Source organism: Centroberyx affinis, unplaced genomic scaffold (assembly GCF_046629955.1).
Source record: "Centroberyx affinis isolate AG114_WGS23_722 - 3 ecotype Tasmania unplaced genomic scaffold, CSIRO-AGI_Caff_v1 ptg000773l_1, whole genome shotgun sequence".
NCBI classification, from domain to species: domain Eukaryota; kingdom Metazoa; phylum Chordata; class Actinopteri; order Beryciformes; family Berycidae; genus Centroberyx; species Centroberyx affinis.
In genome coordinates, this window is record NW_027279381.1 from 444,661 (window position 1) to 470,000 (window position 25,340).

Genomic DNA, 25,340 nt, shown 5'->3' on the forward strand with positions numbered 1-25,340 from the left:
ACAAGCGGGAAAGATGGTTGGTTTTCATTACACATTTTATTTATTAATTCAGTTCTTCAATAATCTGTTTTGTAAACTAATTCTTCATTTAAAGGCAGTAATGTATCTCAGAGTTTCCCTACCATTGAATAGGTGTGTGTGTGTGTGTGTGTGTGTGTGTGTGTATACGATCTACGACACTTCAGTAGGACTGTTGAACGCATTAGCTGTTACAGGACTGTATACAAACAAATCAACAAATCAGGACACGTTTTTTTTTAATACAAAAATCATTTTATTTCCTGCATATATTTTGCATAAAGTACTGATTTGGGTGTGTGTGGAAACAACTAAGATGAACAAACAGTAAAGAAATAAACAGTGGCCAAAGTAGAAAGAGTGGGGGAATGTAAAGTGTAACAGCTCTCCTCTGCAGCCATTGTAGAAGTCTGTCTTCTGCACTGAACCTGATCTGTCCTGCTTCACTGCTGCAGAGGAGTGAAGGAGAACTGACATCTTCCAAACAGTAAAGCAAGCCTGCAGCGAAAAGAGACTTCTACAAAGCCCAGTGTGCTGTGGTCAGCTAGCACTTGGATGCATTTTGAAAGCAGACTGGATTTTAGTTCTACAAACGTTTCTTAGAGGCGGAAATAATCTGATTGGTTGAGTTAAACCTCAGTGGGCGGAGCCAAAGAACCACAGTGTTTCTGGCTTGGTAACATTAGACTGAAGCTCAGTGAAAAAGACAAGCGGTAAGAGAGGAGGAAGCTAATATGAAGCCTAGCGCTCTGCTGCTAACTGAAAAAATACCATACTAGGTTATCTAGGTCAGTGGTTCTCAAAGTGGGGTCCGGGGACCCCCAGGGGTCCTTGAGGGGGCTCCAGGGGGTCCCCAGCAAAAAGGGGAATCATTTATTTTCACTATAATTCCATCCATAAGTAACACAATGACAGAATGTATGACTATTTTGGTCATGGGTTTCATACACTTTCTGTAATAAAACATCTGAAAGCAAAAATCTTATCAGATGGGGGACCCTGGGACAAAATCTTATCAAATGGGGTCTGTGGTCTAATTTGTGTCAGTTTAGGGGTCCTTGATGTGAAAAAGTTTGAGAACCACTGATCTAGGTTAGCTAGTTAGCTAGCTGACCTTCAAGTTCAAACTAGCCATACTAGCCCATAGCTAGCTAGGTAAGTTAGCCATTGCTATTGCTATTTGTATTTTTTCATATTTTGTCAAAAGTTCCTTTCTTGCTAGTTTGCCAGTTAGCTAACTTGCACTTTGAAAAACAGTGGTTCTTTGGCTCCGCCCACTGAGGTTTAACTCAACCAATCAGATTATTTCTGCCTCCGAGAAGTGTTTGTAATACTAAAACTCCAGTTTGCTTTTCAAGGAATCACCTTAAATATTAGGTGAAGGATTTCCCAGCCTGCCCTTTTCAGTTGAATCCCTGAACCTTTCTATATGAGAGAGATCAGCAGTGGATGTGAAAGGTAATAAAACAAATTTTCCCCTCTCCCCATGTTTCCTTCACATGCCCCTTGGCTCCTTATTTGGACGTCACCACCGTTCAGATATGTGTACCATAACTGTATTGGGATCATCAGTGTCCTGTGTGAAACCTTGTGGATCCAGTTTTGAGATGCGAGGTTCCTGCAGGACGCTGACGGTCTGAGGCGGCGCGGGGCTTTAGGCTCTCTTCATGCCGCGGGCCATGAGGCAGGCGAACACCGTCATCACCATCTTGGGCTTGACCTCCACCAGGTCCTCAGGCAGGGCGTACACCCGGGCGCCGATCTTCCTCGCCATGGAGATGGCGTACCTGGAAACACACCAATGAGGATGGAGCGATAAGAAGAAGAAGAAGAACTTTATGGAGCAAGAAGAAGAAGAAGAACTATATGGAGCAAGAAGAAGAAGAATTATATGGAGCAATAAGAAGACGTAGTATTTCTAGTATTTCCGTTCTCTTCTCAAGTGTCGTTGTCATTTCGGGGCTTTCAGATTTCACCTATGGCAAAAATGAATGTTCATAAAATGGGTGAAATAATGTAGGTAGAAATTACACGAAGTTATTACATATTTCAACGCATTACTGAATTTGTGTTAATTTGCGTTATCCTCGCTTCACGAAGCCCGAAATGCTGAATGCTAAGCTAAGAATGCTAGCCATCGGTTTGTTTTTTCATTGCAGCTTCAAAACATCACAATTGTGGAGGACTGTAACTGCCAAAATCAAAAATAAATAAATAAATGACTCAACAAATAAATTAATATGCCATTAAATGCACCAAAAATAATATTAAAAATAAATGTAGGCATTAATTAATTGATAAAATGTGACATAAATTGATATTTCTGTTTTAATTTGCTTCTGTATTTATTTACCTTTGTATTAATTCCCCTATTTATTTACTTTCCCATTTAATTTTCCATTTTATTTATTAATTTATTCATTTTTAAATGTATTTATTTATGTATTTTTTTTACACAATCACCTCAACTAATAAAGAAATGCAGAATAGGAAGCCTCGAAAGCAAAAATAGTCAATATTAGTGTTGGATGTGGTTAAAGGCATTAACATAATTTTACAGTCCTATTCATTTTCATGCTAACGGAAAGGGGGCGGGGCCAGAATCCCTTATTTGGGCCGAACAATGATGTCACACTTGAGAGGACAACGGCTTGGTTGAATACCTCATTTCTGATTGGCCGATAAATGTATTCTGAGGTCTGTTGTTTCTCAGTAACTGACTGCTGTTTCACTTCTGATCAAATCACTCTACAGGCAAGAAGTCAGGTGTTGTGCCAAAATTAGTTTCCCCCTAGCAATGTGTCTTCACCTTGATTTCACACCATGGAAGAAAATGTCAAAATCATTCCAGTTGTGGATTGATTTCCTATCGCTGGCTTTTCAAACAGTAAATCGTTTTAAAAACATTTCATGGGTTTACAAAGAATGACAAGGAGTTTCACATGGAGTTTGTGATCTTATTTTCTCAAACCACAAGCTTCCATTGTGCTTACATCCATCTTATTCTACCGCTGACCTCACTCTGGATTAAAGCTAACTGATATAAAACCCAGGAGAAAAATTCAAAAGATTAGAAAGCGGCCAGGTAGATCTTGAGAAAAGTGAAAAACTGTACGTACTTTGCGTTGTTGAGTTTCTCCTCCTCGGTCAGGTCTTCTGCCTTCAGCAGGTCGTACCGGATCGATCCGGGCTGGATGGCATCGATCAGGTCCAGAACCGGCATACTGCTGCTGATGGAGCCGTCCTGCACACACACACACACACACACAAATTACTACTTTAACTTCCAAGTTTCTCTCCTGGTTTTTCCAGGCTGCACCACTGAATTACACAGAGATTAGGATTACGAACTACCAGCTGGAAATTTCCAACTTCCAATTTCTGGGATTTGTGGGCAGTGAAGTCCTTTAATCCAGTGATTCTCAACCTTTTTCATATCAAGGACCCCTAATGTAGTCCAGATTAGAGCCACGGACCCCCATTTGATGAGATTTTGTCTCTCAGTTGGACCCAAATCTGAGATTATTTTTATTGTTAGATATGATTTTGTCCAGAACTCCATGACTATCTATATTGTAGGTAGAGAGATAACAGTGAAACTATGACCATAATAGTCATTCTTCTACATTCTCTAATTGTGTTTAATAGTGTTTAAAAGTTTAACAATTCATCAATTTGCTGGGGACCCCCTGGAACCCCCTCAAGGACCCCTGGTGGTCCCTGGACCCCACGTTGAGAACCACTGCTTTAAACTGTCAAAAACTCAAACAGTTCTCTCCTGATGCTGCTTGGGGCGAAGCTGCCTAGTGCAGCTTTGACTCAGCACACTGTTCTTTATTAGAACAGTTAGTAATGGATGAATCAGATGTAGTTTCCAGTGTTATGGAGGATCTGGTACCTTGAAGCCGCTGATGGTGCCCTTGCCGGCCTCTGTGAGCGTGCCGTTGACCCAGGACACGATGGTGTCGTCCGTCACCTTCTGCCCGTCACCCAGGTCCTCCAGGATGTTCAGGGTGTACCTGAGGGAGAGGACCGGGACCGTTACCAGAGCTTCGACCACAACACCCGGGGTCAGGGGTCAAGGTTCATCTGCCTGCTGAAGGGCCCTTGAGCAGGGCAGTCTGTTAAATTCCCTCCCTGCCACTCATACAAACAAAGAGACTCTGAGCCAACTTCATTCCACTGATTCCCTCCTCTGCCAACAAATACTGTCATGTCAAATCTGATGGATTTTATTTAGACCGATGTCCTGTTCAAACCAACTGAAACTTATTTATTTATTTACTTTATTAAATAGCCCCCCCAGCGCTGCCTAAGTTGATACTTTTTCCACGTTCTAGAGGAATTTTTTGAATTTCCAGGGTAGAGGCACTTCAGCCAAAACTCTGGGGTTTAGTTACTCTTTAATTACTTATTTATTTAATCCACTATTCCACATATTTATTTATTAGCTATTGCTATTATTTTGGTTTGTTGTTCTTATTAAAATTAGCTGCATTGTTAGTGATCTCAGGTAATATTTGTTTTTTGCCAAGCTGTCTGCCTTACTTTTCATTGTGTCTTACTGTTTGTTGTTTCTTTATTGTGTTTTTATTGTTTTTCTAATGTTGTTGTCAGGTCCTGACTGCAACCAAATTTCCCCTTGTGGGGCCACAAATAAAATCCTTGACTTGAAAAGCATAAAAATCCTGGTAAAACTTGAATTTAAAGGGGCAACAAATAAGCACGCTTACTCTTCTCTATTGTGAAAATGTGAATTATTTGCATCAATTACAGGCCACCTTAGGTCAAGGGGACAGAGGGGGGTGGGGGGCGATTGAGACTTATGTAGGAGGAGGAAAGTTTTACTGAAACATCACTTCCTGAGACGGGGGGAGGGGTCGGTTCACTCTTTAGCATTTTGCTAGTGAAACCCAACAGAGCCACGATTAGCATGATGTCGTAGCAAGAGGACGATCATTTTTTAAATCACTGACAGCTGAACACTGCTGGCTGTGCAGGGTGAGAACACTGTATTCACACAGTGCAGGAGACCACATGTCAGGCTGCACAGTGGAGAGAAAACACTGAAAAACTACAAAAGACATCAGTCAGAAACCCCCTTTATACAGTGAAGTGAACAGGTGTTTGCCGATCAATGTTCAATTCTTTATTCAAAGTCTCTCTATTCAATAATTGTTTTAAAACAGTTAATTATTCACTGACATTTTTTCAGAACATCAGTGTTGAGTGGAACTGTGTATTGGAGCTCAGCGTCTACAAGGACTACAGTGGCACCGGGGGCGGGGCTTACAGGACGTCTTCCTACTGGTCGCTGACTGAGGTCCTAGGTTGCTGATTAGCCCTTTAACCCTCATCCTAGAGACCCCAGAGCTATACTTTTTCTCATATCTCACAGGTGCTTTATTCTATCATTCCAATTTTTCATGACTTTGTCAATCAATTTGTTCCTAATGATTTTATATCATTGTTTTCTGTTTCTGTTTTAATTAGTGCTTTTTAAAAATGCCAATGTATTGGGGTCCTGGGGGACCCCAGTCAAAAGCACCCAATTCCGCCTATGCAGTTTTAATAGATGGAACTATTTATTGAGTTCATGTTTGCCATGGGTCCTAATTTAAAGTATCACACACTATCAGGGGGTGATACTGATACTGCTCTTCCTAAGGTCAGATGATGTTCAAAGTCACAAATACAATACATCATTTAATTAACTGTAACTTTCCTAAAATAATAATAATCTGTTTTTTTTTCAGATTACATTAATTACATAACTAATAATGTTTTGATAAGAAATAAGTTAACATTTTGCTGTGATGGTTGTTTCTTACAGTAGTTTATTCTTGGAGTCCCCAGGGACCCCAGTCGGTAGTCCTTGTATGTTAAATATGTTGGTAGGATGAGGGTTAAACTGCAGGGGGTTTCTGCAGGAGATGTGGAGCAGCAGCTGTTACCTCCTCATGAGCTGCCACAGCAGGGCCAGGGTCAGCTTTCGGTTCCCGGAGTTCAGGTCCTGACCGGCGATCCCCACCAGAGAGAACTTGGCCTCCTTCTTCCCCAGCTCCACCGCGTAGTTACAGTTCTCCAGCTGCAGCAGACGGACACAGGTTAGGTTAGTTTAGTTTATTTGCAACATAGAAGCAAAGTGATGAAAACATAATGAAACAATACAATGATCAAAACCACAGAAAGAAGAGAAACGAGAACAGAAATATGAACAGTACAAACAAAAGAAGGGAACAAATCACTATACTGTGTATCCATTGTGGAGAAAGTAAATCATCACCTGAAATTCACTCATTCAGTATCTCTAAAATATAGCTGAGCCAGTCTGTGAAATGTTGTAAAATGTCTGTTTGACTGTTTTTACAGGACTGAAGTTACCTACTATCCTTTAAAAAAATACCATATTATATTTTTATTCTGTGCTCTCAATCATGTTTTTCAAAGTAGGAGTCTCCTTCACAGGGCAGATATCTCATTTTGGAACAAAAGTCTTCAGTTGTCTCCGTATACCGTATTTCCTCTAATAGTGGCCGGTAGTCAATTAAAAGCCGGGTCTCCGATAATGGCCGGGGCCGTGGTCGACACGAACAAATAAATGCCGGCCCCAAATACAGGCCGGGGAAAAAAACAAAGGAAAAAATAATGGTGGATACCGGTAAACTCCTGGTGCCTGTTATATAATGTAACTGTAGTTTGTAGTAACGTACAAGTGCCACAAGATGGCTCAGCCGGCGGAAGTCTCTGGAGCATGCTGTCGTCGATTACCGTAATTATCGGTAATGCATTGCAAAAAAACAAAAAAACGGCTACCTAACGAACCCCAACAGAAGCAGATCAGAAAACAAGGAGGCTTCGTACTAAAATATGAGCAAATATATTTATCAGAGGGAATTAGAAATAAAGACCTGTCTCTAATATAAGCCTGCTTCCAATAAAGGCCTGGTACCCTCTGCAGTTGAAGTAAATAAAGGCCCGGGCTAATATTTGAGGAAATACGGTATACTAAGTGAGAATCCCAGGGCCGCTCGCTTCATAAGAAACAGCTCATCTTTCTTTCCAAAGTCATATTTAATTTCTCTTGACTTCCGAGGCAAAAACATGATGAAAGACGTGAAGTGTTCCCCTGCAGCCGCTCACCTTCTTCATGTTGCTGCCCAGTTTGGAGTAGGGAGGTTTGTTGACTCGGTCCCAGTCCACCGGCACCTTGATCTTCTCATACAGCTGGAAGATCACCAGGGCATCCTCGATGTCCCTGAACACACACACACATACACACACACACATATTATGGACCATATGGACCATACAGTCCATATGTACTTAACACCCCACACAACACACATCCTGTACTTTTTTGTACTCTGCATCCTTTTGCAGCTCAGCACCTTACACACTGCTTACACACTGATAATTGTAAATTGTTTATAACTGGCCACCTTTCTACTTATTTTACCTATTCTTTGCTACAAGTATCTTTTATGATACTTGTCATTTTTCCCTGTATATAGCTTTATATTATTATATATTATTGTATTGATATCCTGTTACAAGTGATTCTCAACCTTTTTCATATCAAGGACCCATAATTTAGTCCACACTAGGGCCACGGACCGCCATTTGATGAGATTTTGTCTCTTGGACCCAAATCTGAGAATATTTTTATTATTAGATATGATTTTGTCCAGAATTCCATGACTATATGTATTGTAGGAGGAGAGATAACAGTGAAAGTATGATCAAAATCAGGAAAACAGGATCTATTCTTATTCTTTACGCTGCCGGTTACCTGATGACATCATCAAGTTGACTGACGGGTGTTGGGGGCGGGAACTAAAACCGACTGAGGGGGATGCGGGCGGGGCTAACAGTGCCTGTCTCAAGGTGAAAAGTTGCAGACTGTAGCTTTAACTGCCCCAGGAGGACTGTGGTTGTACTGGGAGGCTCCCAGGTGCGTACAGAAATAAAAGGTGAAGAAGAAGAAGAAGAGTTCTTACGCGTAGAGGTGGTTGACGCGCGGGTTGACGCCCAGAGAGTTCATCCAGTTCCTGAAGGTCCGCTCCTCTCTGGTTTCACCTGGAAGGAAAACAACCAGCTGATGAAAACCTTGAGTGTGAAATACTGATATCAGACATGAAGAAAAGTAATAAATTCAAATTAAAAGACAAATTCTGGATGTGGAAACTCTCTCCTCCCTCAGTAAAGTCAGTGTGATCTTTTAAATCACTTCTCAAAACAATTTATTACCACAAAGCTTTAACCTTTAATCCTGCTCTGACTGTATCTTTATCTCTCTGCATGTTATTTTGACAGTCCCTTCAGTTTCACTACATGTTTTTATTCCTCGTACTTGTTCTTTGTTGTGAAGCAAGTTTGTAACTTTGGTTTTGAAAAGTGATCTATAAATAAAGTTTATTATTATAGTTTATGATTCTAATAACTGCCCAGATCCCAGTCCGCCTACCTGGATCAGTGGTGGAAGAAGTACTGAGATCTTTTACTTAAGTAAAAGTAGCAATACAACAATGTAAAGATACTCCATTACAAGTAAAAGTCCTGCATTCAAAATCGTACTTAAGTAAAAGTACATAAGTATTGGCAGCAAAATGTACTTAGAGTATCAAAGTAAACATACTCATTATGCAAACTGTCCCCATTTAGAGAGTTATATTTTTCATAAATTATTGGAATATTAATACTGATTTATTGACATACATGTACATGTAAGCAGCATTTTAAAGTTGTCAACGTGAAGCTAATCTTAACAATTTTGCTATACTTTTGGGTAGTCTAATCTATAACAATGCTATTTTATAGTTATTTTATAAAGATGATCAAATGTTTTACATATAAAATATTGATCTGAAAAGTAACTAGTAACTATAGCTGTGAAATAAATGTAATGGAGTAAAAAGTACAATATTTCCCTCTAAAATGTAGTGGAGTATAAGTACAAAGTCGCATAAAATGGAAATACTCAAGTAAAGTACAAGTACCTCAAAACTGTACTTAAGTACAGTACTTGAGTAAATGTACTTAGTTACTTTCCACCACTGCCCTGGATGAATAAAGGTTCCGGTCTCAGACCTTCGATGGAGCTCCAGTCGATGTCCTGGTTCTCTGGTTTCTTCAGCGCTGGGTATTTGTTGAACAGGTTGGCGATGTAGGCCAGGTTGAGTTTGGGGTTGCCGCGGACGACGTCCGTCGCCGTGACGAACTGCCTGCATCCCAGCCGGTCGGCCTGCTCCAGCATGCACTCCGCCCGCTTCAGGTCCTCCTTCTCCTGCAGGGAGGACGAGAGGAGAAGAAGACGGGGCGAGAAAATGAGAGACGAGGACCAACGACAGCAGAGTTTCATGTTCCAGCCAGATCACTGAGGTCCTCCCCCGCTTTTCTTTTAACTGTTCCTCATGTGTCCCATAAAAGTAGCGGTGAGAGTGTCTTCTGTTTTTATGCCCCTAAACTGTGGAACTCACTGCCTCTGGATATTAGAATGGCAAGGAAAATTAAAGGAAATTAAAGACCTATCTTTTTAATCTGGCTTTTAATTTGGAGTAATGTTATAGCCTTAGTTTTTAAGTTCTAATCATTGGTTTTTACTTTTATCCCTGGTGTTCATTTTATTGTATTTTTATTTTATTTTATTGACTCTTATTTATTGATTTTTTTTTAACATTTTATTGTTTTATTGTTGTAATTTTGCCATGTGAAGCACTTTGGGCTGCATGCTTGTATGAAAGGTGCTACATAAATAAAGTTGAGTTGAGTTGAGAGTGTTTTTATCTCCTGCTGCAGCACTCCGCTCTGCTCTCTTTATCAGTTTATAATAATAATAATAACTATAATAATGAATTAACTTTATTATAGCACCTTTAAAAACAGAGTTTACAAACTCAAAATAAAAGCGGAATAGACAGAAGAAGAGCAACATTCAAATCAATAGTAGGATAAAACTGTAAGATAAAAACCAAAATAAATACTGAGGATAAAATAAAAATAAGATAAAAACATAAAAAAAAAAAAATCCAACAAGGAGCCGTCTGCTTTGTTTAAGATTTAAAGCTTTAAACTCAGGATTTAAAGAGGTTTGACTCAGACTTGTTTCAGACTCTCAGACTTGTCTACTTTTGAATAGCTTACTGATGTGACTTACACCTGCTCATCTAAAAAAAATTTTAAAAGTTGGTAATGTTAATGATGTTTGGTTCATTTTCTCCCGAGCACTACAAAAATTTGAAGTGATTTCACCTGTAGAGACCTGTGTATGTAAAAGTCCTGAAAATGGTAAGTATTGATTAGTTGGAATCTGCAGATCAATCTATATACATCTCTGTTGATCCTCAAGAAACTCTTTAGACATGATGTCACACATTTGGAAAGACATGTACAGTGTAGATATTTTTTATCTCTCTCGTCTCGTCTCTCACCCTCAGGCCTGACATGTCGATGGCGATCGGGGGAACTCCCTCCTCGTCACCCTTGGGTGCCACCTGGTTCAGCAGGTTGTAGTAGGCCTTGGAGTCCTGGAACAGACAGAAACAGCAGGCTGGTTGTCAGATATGGAGGCTTGTGAGCGGAAAGTCAGAGGTCTGGAGAGACTGTAGATTTTAGTTATTAGTCTTCAAAAAAAAAAAATTCATTCACAAAAAACATAATTATGTCCATCAAGGGGGTTCTGTTTACACCCTTGTCTGTCTGTCTGTCTGTCTGTCAGCAGGATTTCTCAAAAACTTGGTGATTTTTATTTTTTTACTTTTATTTTATTTTTATTTTTATTTGCACACACATAAAACTGCATAAAATCCAGATAATGAAAAAAATAAAAGATGTGTCAAGAAGCCAAAGGCTTATACAACAGACCTCCCCTCAACTTAAGGAGAAAAACAAACAATAACAAAAAAGGGAAAAAAACTAAGCATAACATAATTTAGAAAAATGCAACAAAAAATAAACGACAACAAGAAGCACACAAACTGAGCAGAAAAATTAACCAATCAGTAGACAACAATCCAATAAAAACAGAAATTCATAAAAAAAAACAATACAGGGAAAAAGAAGAGAAAAAAAAAATATATATATATATATGTCAAAAAATAATTTGTCATCATGAATTAAATGTGATGACAATTTCCTTTTAAAATTTTCTAAAGATAACGAGCTCTTGATAACGTGTGCTTTAGCGTTCCATATATGTACACCATGATATCTAATGGAGATTTTGGTGGAGATCCAGATTTGGGATTTCTGCCATTAGACGATTATTGTTTTTTTAGCTGTAACTGTAAAAGAGATAGAGATAGACACTTGATTCTGAATCCTAAGTGTGTGTTTGCAGCGTCAAGAAATCAATTTCACTTCAAACTGAGGTGATAAAAATGATTTCTTTGGGTATAACAGCAATTGGGAGAATTGTTAAGTGTACAGCGGAAGAGGTTTGTGAAAAATTATATGAATAAATAAAATAAAATAAAATAAAAAATAAAATTTCATGTTTTTCAGGTTTTACACACTGTGGTCAGGAGGAACACTGACCGGATGAAATATCAACAAACCAATATATTAGTCTATCCGAAGTGTGTGTGTGTGTGTGTGTGTGTGTGTGTGTGTGTGTGTGTGTGTGTGTGTGACCTTGATGTCGGAGCTGAAGTTGTTGATGCGGGAGCAGCCGGCCTCCTCCAGGTGGAAGTTGGCCCAGCGCAGCAGCAGCTCCTCGGGGGAAAGCTTCATCAGATCCTCCAGACTCTCTCCGTCCCGCAGCAGAGCGATCAGAGCTGCAGGGACACACACACACACACACACACACACACACACACACACATGCACACACGCACACACACAATCAATAACGATATTACCAGGGGCTCAGAGGTCTAAGGTGCGTACCATGTATGATGTCATGGGTTTGAATCTGACCCAGGACCTTTGTTGCATGTTCTCTCCCTCTCTCTCTCTCTCTCTGTCTCTCTCTCTCTCTCTCTCTCTCTCCCTCTCTGTCTCTCTCTCTCTCTCACAAACATATGGTGCCTTAAAAATGTTTTATGTTCTGTTGTAGAGAATTACCTGATTTTTGGACTCATTTTGAGCTAAATTATGTTTTTTGTATTTATTTATTCTTTTATTTTTATTTATTTACATCTTTTTATTTTATTTTTCAGCGTCATTGTATTTAGAAAACTCTGTTTTGAGCAAATAAAGAGGTTTTGAAAATTCAAAAAAAATCTCTCTCTGTCTCTCTCTCTCTCTCTCTCTCTCTCCTAATCTTTCCTGTCTATCTCTACTGTAAAACTCCTTTTTGAGTGTTTTAATGGAGATTTAAAGTAGTAATCTGCAACATTTTCATATAAATAAATATTCATTCTGCTGCTCTCTATTCTATTGCTCTAAGTCATCAGTGATCCAATCTATCTCCAGTTCATAAATCTTCTCCACTGTCTGTTCTAATCAGCCGGTGTCTGGCAGCTCTTTCCTCGGAAAAATCCTCTGCCACACAGGAAGTGATGCGTTTTACGTTTCCGGTTTGTTTGGAATCAACAGAAGAAGAAGAGCTGGGTAGTTAGCATGAGCAGCGAAAGCCACCATGACTGAACAGACAGAGAAGAGAAAGTCAAACTGCATCAACAGAAAATCCAAGCTCCGCCCACACTGATTGATTGACAGGTGATCTGTGGGAAGTGCAGATGTGCACACACACACACGCACACACACACACACACACACACACACACCTTCGTTCCTGCTGAGCTCGATGTCGGCGAACAGGCCGATCTTGATGACCTGCCACAGCAGGCCGAGCACCAGGTGCTGCCTGCCCTCCTTCAGGTCCTCAGCTCCGATGTTCACCACATGGCAGCCGATGGCCGACGCCGAGTTCAGAGCCAGGTTCAGGTTCTCCTGTTACAGCAGAGAGACGGATATCAACATAACACATCAAATCAGAAATAAAAGCAATATTGTTTTACACTTGTATTGTTATCACTTTATTGCACAAATAATAAAAAAAAAAAAGCAATAAGATAATTTATTATATAAATATGGATTACTAAATATGAAATATGTGATATATGTTAGATGTTATGTTCATATATACTTATCAGTTTGTAGAAATATAACTAAAAATATAAAATCAGTATGTATACATGATGATATAGTGGAATCATGAAAATATTAATGTGAAATATCAACATTTTCGCAGTGTAATTATAGCTTGTGTTGATAATATATTCTGTATATTTACAGCATCAGTTGATAATTTACAAATGATAAATAATTTTTTCATTTTTTTTTATCTTAATTTCTTTTTTTTTTAGTTTATTTTATACTTGTACTTGTTTTATGCTTTTTATATCTAGGATTGTTCTTTATTATTTGTAATTTATTTTATTATTATCTTATTCTTTGATATACTTATATATCTTAGCATTGTTTTTATCATTATTTATTGATGTTTATTGTTTCTCTTGTAAAGCACTTTGAGCTGCATTTTATGATATGAAAGGTGCTATATAAATAAAGTTTATTACAATTATTATTATTATTATTAATTCATAAATGTCATAAATCCCAGTTAAATCCCAGGTTGTTTTTTTTTTTTACTTTTTTACTGCTATAGATACAGAGATTTGACAGATATTATAGGCTGAAAATATCTATTGTATCATCAATACTACAGTGTAATGGTAATATTACATGAATATTATTACTATTTAATAATACACAGGGTGACAAATGTACACTAGGAACCAGACAAATTGCTGACACATGTTTAGTGAGAACATGATGCTCCTGACTCGGCTGTCTGACCTGGATGGTGAACGGAGTGAGCTTCTTCTTGTTGATGGTTCTCTCATCGATGGTGTCGGGCACAGACAGGTTGATCATCTTACTGTCACACAGCAGAGAGAACACACACACACACACACACACACACTGTGACACTGGGCCTCATCACTCACTTCACATCAAACTAAAGTGTGTAGTCCAGAGGAAGACACTCGAGTCACATGACCTGCACAGTTTTAATTACTTGAGACCTGACTTCAGGGTTCCTACACATTTTCAATTAAAAATTTCAGGAACACTTTAGATTAGGAAACACATATTAACTATTAGCTATGGGTTTTCCCTCAATAGTTTCATAATTTCTCTCAATAATATGTGATACTAGCACCTTATAACATATAAGCAGTCTAAAAGCCCAATTCATGTGCAACAACTTCCTTACTGACTGCTATAAGCACTAATTAGGAGGCTGTTGAGGGAAAGCCCAAAGTTAACCCCAAAGTTAATGGGGTTTACTTGTAGAATAAAATGCTAATAAGTGGTTTGTAATGACTAATAATGAACCAATACACTACTAATATGCATGTTAATACACAACTTATTAATAGTTAATATGTGTTCCCTAATCTAAAGTGTTACCAAAAATTCCATACTTTTTCCAGACCTTGATTAGTTTTGAAGATTTTGTCTGGTGTTCAATATGATTTACGCAGACAGACATCTTGCCCCTGCTAACTAGGTCATATCACTGTATAGATGAAGGCTGTTCCTCACAGCGACAAATATCAGAATATGTGAGATGATTGGCAGGGTTCCTACACGGTTTCCATTTTAAAATTCCATATTTTTCCCAGACCCTATGTTCTCGACCGGATTTGATTTTGGTCAGTATTTGATATAATGCATGCTGACAGCGGCCTGGGTAATAAGAGCGTCCCTCTATCTGAACATTATTCTTCACATCAACAAAAACTGTGGACTCAAAGTGGGTCTACAACAACATAAAAGCTAGAATCATGTGTGTATCGGACCTGAACCGCAACATTTTCCATACTTTTCCAGACATTTTTTCCCAAATTCCCAAACTATTCAAGACCTGGAAATGATCAAATTCATTTTTAATACTTTTCCAGACTTTCCAGACCTGCGTAGGAACCCTGTGACTTGACTTCAATAAGATGATGATATTTGGAGCGTACCAGAGGACGATGCCGTCTCCCACGGCGGTGAACAGGTCGTCGTTGTTGGGATTCATGGGCAGAACGTGTTTACAGTCTCCGTCTTTCTCCAGGGCTTTGTTCACCCAGTTCACAAACGCCACCTTCTCCTCCTCTGGACGAGGGAGAGAAACACAATATTACACCATCACAAATATACATGTGTACGCACCAAGTGATGCCCTGCTGCAGGCATGAATGTGAAGAACGGTGAACTTTAACACCAAATGATTTTTTATTTTCTCTTTCCAGGCTGTTTTACTTGATGGAAGAAGAAACCTAGAGGCAGCAGATATATTTTGCTTTAATGAATAACATAACTTCCCTCCAAAACGTATTTTGGTAACACTTTACAATAAGGGTTAGTTAATGCTTAATAAGCATTAACTAACCTATTAACATACTATTGTATTTTTATTATTATTTATATCTTTTATACTCGACATCATTGTAAATGAGGACCAGCCCTGAATGATTTTCTCGAGTTTAAATAAAGGTAATAATAATAATAATTAACTAACCCTTAATTAACAGTTAACTAATGTGTCTGGTAATGGTGTTCATGTTAACTAAGGTATTACTTTATACATTATTTAATAGTTTATAAAGATGACTATAAAATAATGTAATAGTTTATAAAGATGACTATTAAATAATGTATAAATTAATACCTTAGTTAACATGAACACCATTAGTAAATGATTACCAGACACATTAGTTAACTGTTAATTAATTTACCCTTATTGTAAAGTGTTACTCGGTAAGTAATAGAGAACCAATTCTCATTTACAATGACGACCTGGCAAAGAGGCAACAGTAGGCTATATTCACACAGTATATTCAGTCTGTACAAATAGTAAAAATATAACCACAATAAACAAACAACATGAGTCTTAATGAGTTTAAAACATCACAATATACACAATAACAACAGAAATCTACAGTATGTGTGGTCACAGGGCCAGAAGAAGCAGTAATCCTAAAGTATGTCTTCTAATGAGCTGCTGAAGGAAGGCAGTGGAATGAGGGAATAGTTATATAGTTAGATTTGAAAATACACCTATTGTCATGCGGATGATAACTATGTTAATGTGGATGTATGATTTGCACTGTGCACATGTTTGGGTTTGGTGACCCATTTAGTATGGAGAAGTATGGATGCTTGATTTGGCAGAGGGAAGTGAGAAGTGTGACGTGTGTGTGTGTGTGTGTGTGTGTGTGCACCTGAGTAGGAGTGCTGGGTGCCAGACTGCTCGGAGGTTCCTGCCACAGCACGGAGCCCCTCCTTCTTGTTGATGGCTTTCCTGAAGGTCTTGGCCACCTCACTGCTCTTCAGGTTGTGGACGATCTGACAGACAGCAGGAACACGCGTGTTACACTGTGTGTCTGAGCATCACATCCACATTTCTGCTAGATTTTATGTGCATTAAAGGGGATTCATATTGTTTCATAGTTCATACTTTGTTAAACCACCCTCCACCTTCTTTTTGTTTTTCAGTCTTTCTGCAAAGTGTGAGGCAGATTAGAGTTTTAGTTCTACAAATGTTTCTCAGAGGCAGAAATAATCTGATTGGTTGAGTTAAACCTCAGTGGGCAGAGCCAAAGAACCAAATTTTTTCTGGATACAAGAGGGGAGGAAGCCTAGTTCTGCTACTAATGGTGCGTTCCATTTTAACTGGGAAGTCGGAATTTCCGAGTTCCCAGTCGGAAATTTCAACTGGAACGCCCCCTGAAGTCGGATTTCAGAAACGGAAAGTCGGAAGAACCTCACCAACCCTGACCTCAAAATCCAAGATGGCTGCTCCACGCCTTAAGCTGTAGTAATGTACTGTTTATTAGTACTTCTGTCTTATTTGTGTCTCATGAAATCAGTCGTACACACAGTACTGTCCAACTTCTATCTGTGGACATGTTGCTACAGTGTTTGTAATCGCAAAATACCGCGTAATGCGTTGTTATCAACTGGTATTGCTAACAATGGCTAACCTGGCCAGAGAAAACCCCACTTCCCCCCACCCTGTGAAATAAAAAAAACTAATCGGTTTTCCGACTTCTTGTACTGGAACGCGGTCAACTCGGGTGTGACGTCATTCCCAGCTCCGACTTCCGACTTCCGAGGTAAATGGAATGCAGCATAACTATCCATACGTTATCTAGGTTAGCTAGTTAGCTAGCTGACTTTCCAAGTTCCAACGAGCCATATTAACCTTTAGCTAGTTTAGCTAATGAGTTAGCTTGCTTAACTTCCAAGTTCAAATAAGCCATTAGCCTTTAGCTAAATAAACTAGTTAGCTAGCCTGTTGACTTTCCAACATCATGAGTGACTGAAGAAAGACGTCATTGCCATTTATATTTACCTCCGCCAAGGAGGTTATGTTTTCGGTGCCATTTGTTTGTTTGTTTGTTTGTTTGTCTTTTAGCAGGATTACGGAAAAACTACTGGCCCAATTTTCATGAAACCTGGTGGAAGGGTGCAGCATGGGCCAAGGAAGAACCCATTAAATTTTGCACGAACCTTGGCGGAGGTCTGCGCTCTCCGAGTGCCCTTCTAGTTTTATTTATATTTTGACCAGAGTTTCTTCTTTGCCATTGAAGTTTGCCAGTTAGCTAGCTAACTTTCGCTGTGAAAAACTGCAGTTCTTTGGCTCCGCCCACTGAGGTTTAACTCAACCAATCAGATTATTTCTGTCTCTGAGAAATGTTTGTAGAACTAAAACGTCAATCTGTGAGTTGGCTGAATTTGTTAGTTTGACAGTAAGATGTCGTATTTGAAAACACAGCAGTCAGTCCCTTCCTGTGTCCTGGTCTGCTCTCTGTGCTCTGCCTGGTGGATTCGTCTCGTCTGGTTTGACGTCTGAACTCACGTTGGTGAACTCATCGAAGGTGAGCTGGTCGCTGGTCTTGGTCAGCTCCTGGACGATTTCTCGGATCCTGTAGCCCGGCAGCGGCAGGCTGGCGGCTCTGAAGAGCTCGTTCAGCTCATCCTTACTGATGAAGCCGTTGTTGTCCACGTCTGGAGGGGAGAGGGGGTCAAAGGTCAGACAAGGGGGAAGCAGCCTAATTTCACAGTCAGTCATTTTACTTTTACTTAAGTCAGAAGGGATCGTGTGTCTCTGCACCAGCAACAGAAACTGGATCAACGTAAACTGACAAACTGTGGATCCATTCACAGTGAGAAGAGGAATCTGACTTTACTTTGTTTCTGCACTTTATTTTCTCATTTCTAATGTTTCCAGTGAAAAGAATCTAGTGTGAACTCTGTCCTCTCTCCTTTTAGAATCACATGGAAAAGATCACAGCTGACAACGTTCTCTGTTCTAAAGAGGAACTCAGGAACTTTCACTCTGAGGACATTTTAATTTACTCAGTGGTGGAAAGTAACTAAGTACATTTACTCAAGCACTGTACTTAAGTACAATTTTGAGGTACTTGTACTTTACTTGAGTATTTCCATTTTATGCTACTTTGTACCTATACTCCACTACATTTTAGAGGGAAATATTGTACTTTTTACTCCACTACCTTTATTTCACAGCTATAGTTACTAGTTACTTTTCAGATCAATATTTTATATTTAAAACATTTGATCATCTTTATAAAATAACTATAAAATAGCATTGTTATAGATTAGACTACCCAAAAGTATAGCTAAATTGTTAAGATTAGCTTCACGTTGACAACTTTAAAATGCTGCTTACATGTACATGCATGTCAATAAATCAGTATTAATATTCCAATAATTTATGAAAAATATAACTCTCTAAATGGGGACAGTTTGCATAATGAGTATGTTTACTTTGATACTCGAAGTACATTTTGCTGCCAATACTTATGTACTTTTACTTAAGTAAGATTTTGAATGCAGGACTTTTACTTGTAATGGAGTATCTTTACATTGTTGTATTGCTACTTTTACTTAAGTAAAAGCTCTCAGTACTTCTTCCACCACTGCTTTTACTGAAGGAGATTTTTACACCAGTACTTTTACTTCAGTAAAATATCAACAAAGTAACAGTACTTCTACTTGAGCAGGACAGTCTGCTCTTTCCACCTCTGGTTATTCTGCTTTATAACCCAGGCACATTTCCCTCACCCTGAGTGTCTCTACATTATATTATTCGGGGGGTTTCTTTCTTTGTCACCTTTTATCTAGATTTTATTCAATAACTAACAGTTTGGTTAGGTGTGAGGAGAAGGCCTGGTGTGAGGCGGATCATGATGAGTCACTCCTATGTTCCTGTCAGCTTCTCTTACCAATCTTGGCAAAAGCCTCTCTCAGTTCCTCCAGCTCTTCCGGAGAGATGGGTGTGGCGGCGGCCATGTTGGAGCCTGAATCTGCAGCGGGACCTGAAACCACACAAGACAACATCATCAGCCTGCGAATGACTGACTGACTGTCTGTCTGTCTGTCCGTCTGTTGTCTGTATCTGTCAGTGTTGTAATGCCCTCTGCTCCCACTGTGTGGCGCCTCACAGTCTCAGCAGCTCTGCCAGTCACTTCCTGCCTGTCAGAGAAGAGTTTCTTTGTTTCTTTTTATTGCTCTTCCAGCTTGTCTTCCGTCCTGTAATCTGACCACTTATTGATTCTGCACAATAATCTATAGCACTGATGGATTACTCAAAGCCAGATCACCAGATTCACTTAATGACATCATTGCTTTAAACGCTGACGAGTAACACCATAATTTTAAGAATAATATTAAAACCCACTTTCACTTTTATTTTGATTGATCAGGTGTTTGAGGATGTATGTATACTAATGACTGTGTGTGTGTGTGTGTGTGTGTGTGTGTGTGTGTCTACTTAAACTAAAAACCCATCTATTCAGTCTGGCTTTTATGTAGTGTTTTATAATTTTATTTATACTTATTTTATTTATTATCATTATTATTATTTTTTTCTATTTTGTTTTATCAACATTTCACTGTTGATCATTATTATTTATTTTATTTTATTTTATTAACATTTTACTGTTTTACTATAATCAATTTAGTTTGTGTAGTATTTCATAATTTTATTTTTTATGTTATTTTTATTGCTTGTATTATCTTTTATTGTTTATCTTTTATTATCTCAACTACCCATCTTTTATTGTTGTCTTATTCAATTAACTTTTTGGGGTTTTTTGGTTGTTTTGGTGTGCATTAGTCTCTAAATCCATTTTTAACATCCTACGTTTTGTCAATCGCTTGTAAAGCACTTTGAATGCATTTGATTTGTTTGAAAGGTGCTATATAAATAAAGTTTGATTGACTGATTGAATGTGTTACTGTGTTAATGTGTTAATGCGTTAAAGTGTTAATGTGTTAATGTGTTAATGTGTTAAAGTGTTAAACTGTTAATGTGATAATGTGTTAATGTGTTAATGCATTAAAGTGTTAATGTGTTAATGTGTTAAAGTGTTAAACTGTTAATGTGATAATGTGTTAATGTGTTAATGTGTTAATGTGTTAAACTGTTAATGTGATAATGTGTTAATGTGTTTCTGGCTTCAAATGGTCGGCGTCTCGTTTCACAAGAAGCTGGAAGGAAAAGGTTTCAGATGCAATGAGGAATCTGAATCTGTGAAGCAATTCTGAGAAGTGCTGCTCACATGACGGACAGGACGCTTTACTGCAGCGTGATGACTCACAGTGTGTGTGTGTGTGTGTGTGTGTGTGTGTGTGTGTGTGCACCCTTGCACATCCTTTTTTGGCGTGCAGCATAGTTTGAGCTGATCCTCTTAGGTGGGTGTGAAGAGGTGTAGAAATGGCGGCAGAGAGAGAGGGCGTTAAGAGAGAGCGGAGCGTCACAGCGAGGCGGAGAGACGAGTCGACTCTCTGAACCAATAGACCGGCAGCTCGGAGGTGTCTAGCTGTTTTTATATAGCCTAGATGAGTAATTTAACTTGTTCCACCTCTTGAGTAAGAGCAGCCTGCTGAGATCAGACAAGAGGAAATGTTGCATTGTCTGAACTGAGCAGGATGACTTTAAAAGGCAAATAACACGGCAAGTGCATGAAAAGTGAGAGAAAAACATGAGGAAGTAGTTTGACGTTGAGCACGGTGGTTTCTAATATCCTGGATTCAATTCCCAACTCATGACAGCAGGTTTTCTACTGAAGTTTGTCTTACAATTTACAGTTTCCCATTTGGCAGACGCTTTTATCCAAAGCGACATACACATGAGATTTTGATACAACACAAGCAAGGATCTAGTCAGCAGAGAACAACGAGAGTAAGAGCCATAAAGTTCTGGTGGTCTTACTTAACCATGAACAAAACCCTCATGTTAGCCGAAGCTTTAGTTGCCTACACTGAACTCTAACCTTAACTGAAGTGTTTCAGCTGCTAAACTGAAGCGAAACTTCTCAGGTGAAAACATCCAGTCCAGTTCCTGCCGTTGGACCATAATCCTTTACCAGTGGAGGAACCTGATCTGAACTGGATTCTCTACGAACCAGTAATCCCTTAAAATAACCTTATATTTTCATTACATTCATCCCTTAATTCTTGCAAAATCCCCTTCAAATGAATTAAGGGAGATATTCATGGAGGAAATCCCATCGAAACCCCCTTAAACTCCCTTAAACTCCCCCATCATCTTGACTCCTTACTTTCAAATTTAATGTCAAATTCAGGGAGACTGAGAACTTTCCATGAATTACTCATTAATAACCTGTAAACCTGCACAAAAGGCATGAAAAATCCCTCAATTACTAGAGTCTCCAGGAATCAACCATGAATAAATCCCTTCAAAACCCATGATACTAACCTTACTTTTTTAAAGCTGTGTTAGTTTTAATGGTTAATTAATGTTTCTGTAATGGAGAAGTTAAGGACAGTTTAGGGATAAAATTAAAGTTCCGTTTCATGGTGATATTCCTGTGTCAGAGTTTGTGCTTATTTCACCAAAGTAAGACCAAGTGTGACACGCCGAGTGACACCACAACTCCAAAAGAGCGTAAACCTAACGCTGCGTGGCCGGAGAAGGGAACACCGCAGTGAGGTCAGAAGCAGAAATGAAACTCGCCTCATCGCCTAAAATGGATCTCAGAACAGTTTAATCACTGCAACCTTTAACACTCACTCCACTTCTTAACATTCATCAGCCGATCATAGCCATGAACAAACCGCTGATTCACAGTCTGATGACATACAGACTGAGGCTCTGGACAGCTATCATCTGTATATCTATCAGCTGTCATAACATGTGCTGTGCGGCTCAGAGAGGAGTTATTCCAAGATGGCCGCCAGTCGCTGCAGCTCCTCCACTCTTTTCCACTATTCTTCTAGTTTTCTTGTTGGCTTCACTTCCTTTTCTCATTTCTCTTTATTCTTCAGTCGGCTATTTGTTTTTGTTTTTGTACTTTTACTTTTTGGTAACACTTTACAATAAGCGTCACTAAGTTAATAACAGTTATTAACAGGTCACTAATGTGTCTGGTAATCATTTACTAATGGTGTTCATGTTAACTAAGGTATTAATTAATACATTATTTAATAGTCATGTTTATAAACTATTAAATAATGTATAAATGAAAACCTTAGTTAACATGAACACCATTAGTAAATTACACATTAGTTAACTGTTAATTAAGGGTTAGTTAATGCTTATTAAGCATTAACTAACCTTAACTTAGTGACCCTTATTGTAAAGTGTAACCTCCTTTTCTTGTTTCTACCGTTTTGTTTTTTTTTTGGTCTATTTTATGTTCTATTTGCGTATCAATATTCTAGTTTCCAGAGGTGTGACCAAGTCAGCTTCTTCACTTGAGTCCCAAGTCAGTCTCGAGTCTTAAGGCACAAGTCTTAAGTCAAGTCCCAAGTCTAAATGTAGATTACCAAGTCAAGTCCAAGTCAAGTCCATGTCATTAATATCAAGTCTCAAGTCTAAATGTAGAACAGCAAGTCAGAACAAATCAAGAGTCCAGTATCAATTTAATATCTTAAAGAAAACTAAATATCTAGGACTTTTCAATGCAATATGGTTTTAATAGGATAAAAACTTGATAAGAGCATCATGAGTTTGATTTCTATAATCAGTTTCAACTTCAATAAATTCAATCATTCCATACAAATTCAGAAAACAGAATTTAAATTCAGTCGTCTGCTGGAACAAATCTCATCACTTTCAATCTAAGTCATTTACACAAACACAAGATCTCAAGTCAAGACTTTAGAAACCTTTTCAAGTCATCAGAGTACAAGTCAGAGTCAAGTCCCAAGTCACCAGAACCCAAGTCAAGTCTCAAGCAATTACAACTGTGACAGGAGTCCAAGTCATGTGACTCGAGTCCCCACCTCTGCTAGTTTTCTATTGCAACAACCTCATTTCCCCACAGGGATCAATAAAGTTTCATCTTATCTGTCACTACACAGGTTTAGGGGTATCAGCTACTTTGGTTAACAGCCGATCTTATATCAGAAATACAATCATCAAACTGAAGTTTACAGATTCCACCAGTGACTTTATCTAAACTGGGAGGGACAATAATCTGCTCTACTGTGTAAAAAACTGAAACAGACCCAGTCCCTCTGTTTCCACAGGGAGTAACTGTGAGCACAATCACTAAAATCATCAGTAGGAATATGGAAATAAACTGCCAGGGCCACAAACAACAAGCTCCATGCAAATCACTTTTTTTTTTTTCCGTTCCCGTGTGTTTATTTTGGGAAGAGAAGACCGTTGGCTTATCATGTGATCCTGGTTGGATTTGATTGTAATTGTGGTGATGAGTGATGGGGATTTATTAGGAAGGACTTTAACCTGTCACTTACAAATCTAGAAGATAACTGACCTGAGGATCACTCACTGATCCTCCGCAACTGAACCATGTGAATGTTCCTGTCTTGATCCACTCATGATATTTTTGCATCAATGAGTTATCAATCTGCCATGCTCAATTCAATTCAATTTGGTAATAATTTTGTGCAATAATTCAACTGTGCAATAATTATTTAATTATTTACACTGTTGTATATATTGGAGTATGATGCACATATTTCTACATATTTCTTATTTCTCTTATTTCTATATTATTATTGTTATATATTGTAGTATAATGCACATATTTTACATATTTCTTATTTCTCTTATTTCTATATTATTATTGTTATATATTGTAGTATAATGCACATATTTTACATATTTCTTATTTTCTTATTTCTATTTTTCTTATAATTTCTCCATGCTTATATATATTTCTCTTCTAGAATGTGAGCAACTGCAATGTAACCCAATTTCTCCTCGGGGATCAATAAAGCATTTCTGATTCTGATTCTGATTCCAGGAGTTATTTAGTGATGAGGTGTTGTAATTTCGTTTTTTGGTGAAGCCACTTTCCCTCAGCCTGCCTCGTCTGCTTCTGCTGCAGTTGCTGATTTCCTACATTTCCCAGAATGCCTTTAGACAACTTCTAGAGGAGGGGTGTGAATCTGTGGCTTCCAATTAAAGCTGGGTGTACGGACAGATAAATAGCTAGTTCACAAACACACTGGGGCGTGTCTATGATCGTGGCCGCGCCCCCCTTACTCAGAACCCAACCTGCAGTGCATTCTGGTCTCTCTCCTGCTCCTGTGGTGGAGAAACTGGTCTCTCTCCTCTTCTACGATGGGTCTCTCCCTGTATGATTGTTGAACGTCTCTCGGTGCAAAATGGCGGCTCTAGAAAGAAGCCCTCGCTCTTTGATTCTGAGAGACTGACACCAAAACCTGACGTTTACCGCTGAGGTTTTACATCCTGAAACGTTTTCTCACATCAAACTCTGTTGTAGCTGCTGGGAAATATCTGGTCATATCTCGTCTCTGATTGGCCAGTTATCCACCAAGAATAAAAACACACAAAAAAACACTACTACAATGCAAGGAAGATCACCAACAGCTGCTTTTAACAGTTAGGGTGGATTTAAGCAAACATTCTCTCACACAAGTTTAGCATGTGTCCAGATGGAGTGAAGGTGTCTCTGTTGAGCATAATGTACACCACTCTATACTGCACACTGTGGTCAAACTACAAAAAAGCAAGCTTACAGAGACTAGCTTATAATGATGCCATGAGAATATTACTTAACAGACCTAGATGGTGTAGTGCAGGTGAAATGTTTGTAGCTGCAGGAGTCAATACTTTCCAAGCTGTTTGAAGAAATCTCATGTATAAATGTATCTGCCGGATTAATGACTCTGTAAATGAAATCATCTTGGTCTTATCAAACATAAGGTTTAGTACTATACGCTACCAATCCCAGCTGTGGAGACATTGGTACAGTTATCTCTTTGTAAGACATTAATATATATTTTAAATTTTTGATCTTTTATTGATCCTTTGTATGTAATTCATTGCATGT

General features: G+C 38.6%; 1 protein-coding gene across 1 annotated transcript in view; it reads right to left on the reverse strand.

Annotated features, from left to right (window-relative positions):
- Positions 1 to 38: 38 nt before the first annotated feature.
- lcp1 (lymphocyte cytosolic protein 1 (L-plastin)) overlaps positions 39 to 25,340 on the reverse strand; it is a 26,812-nt gene continuing 1,510 nt past the window's right edge. The window contains exons 2-16 of the mRNA XM_071520154.1: positions 19,272 to 19,364; positions 17,882 to 18,030; positions 16,242 to 16,365; positions 15,000 to 15,132; positions 13,822 to 13,903; positions 12,747 to 12,912; positions 11,650 to 11,792; positions 10,449 to 10,544; positions 9,109 to 9,304; positions 8,019 to 8,097; positions 7,162 to 7,276; positions 5,973 to 6,106; positions 3,917 to 4,037; positions 3,138 to 3,262; positions 39 to 1,805 (exon numbers count right to left, since the gene is read on the reverse strand). Coding sequence (XP_071376255.1) covers positions 1,673 to 1,805; positions 3,138 to 3,262; positions 3,917 to 4,037; positions 5,973 to 6,106; positions 7,162 to 7,276; positions 8,019 to 8,097; positions 9,109 to 9,304; positions 10,449 to 10,544; positions 11,650 to 11,792; positions 12,747 to 12,912; positions 13,822 to 13,903; positions 15,000 to 15,132; positions 16,242 to 16,365; positions 17,882 to 18,030; positions 19,272 to 19,338 — 1,863 coding nt within the window. The 5' untranslated portion in view covers positions 19,339 to 19,364 and the 3' untranslated portion in view covers positions 39 to 1,672. The remainder of the gene's footprint in view (positions 1,806 to 3,137; positions 3,263 to 3,916; positions 4,038 to 5,972; positions 6,107 to 7,161; positions 7,277 to 8,018; positions 8,098 to 9,108; positions 9,305 to 10,448; positions 10,545 to 11,649; positions 11,793 to 12,746; positions 12,913 to 13,821; positions 13,904 to 14,999; positions 15,133 to 16,241; positions 16,366 to 17,881; positions 18,031 to 19,271; positions 19,365 to 25,340) is intronic.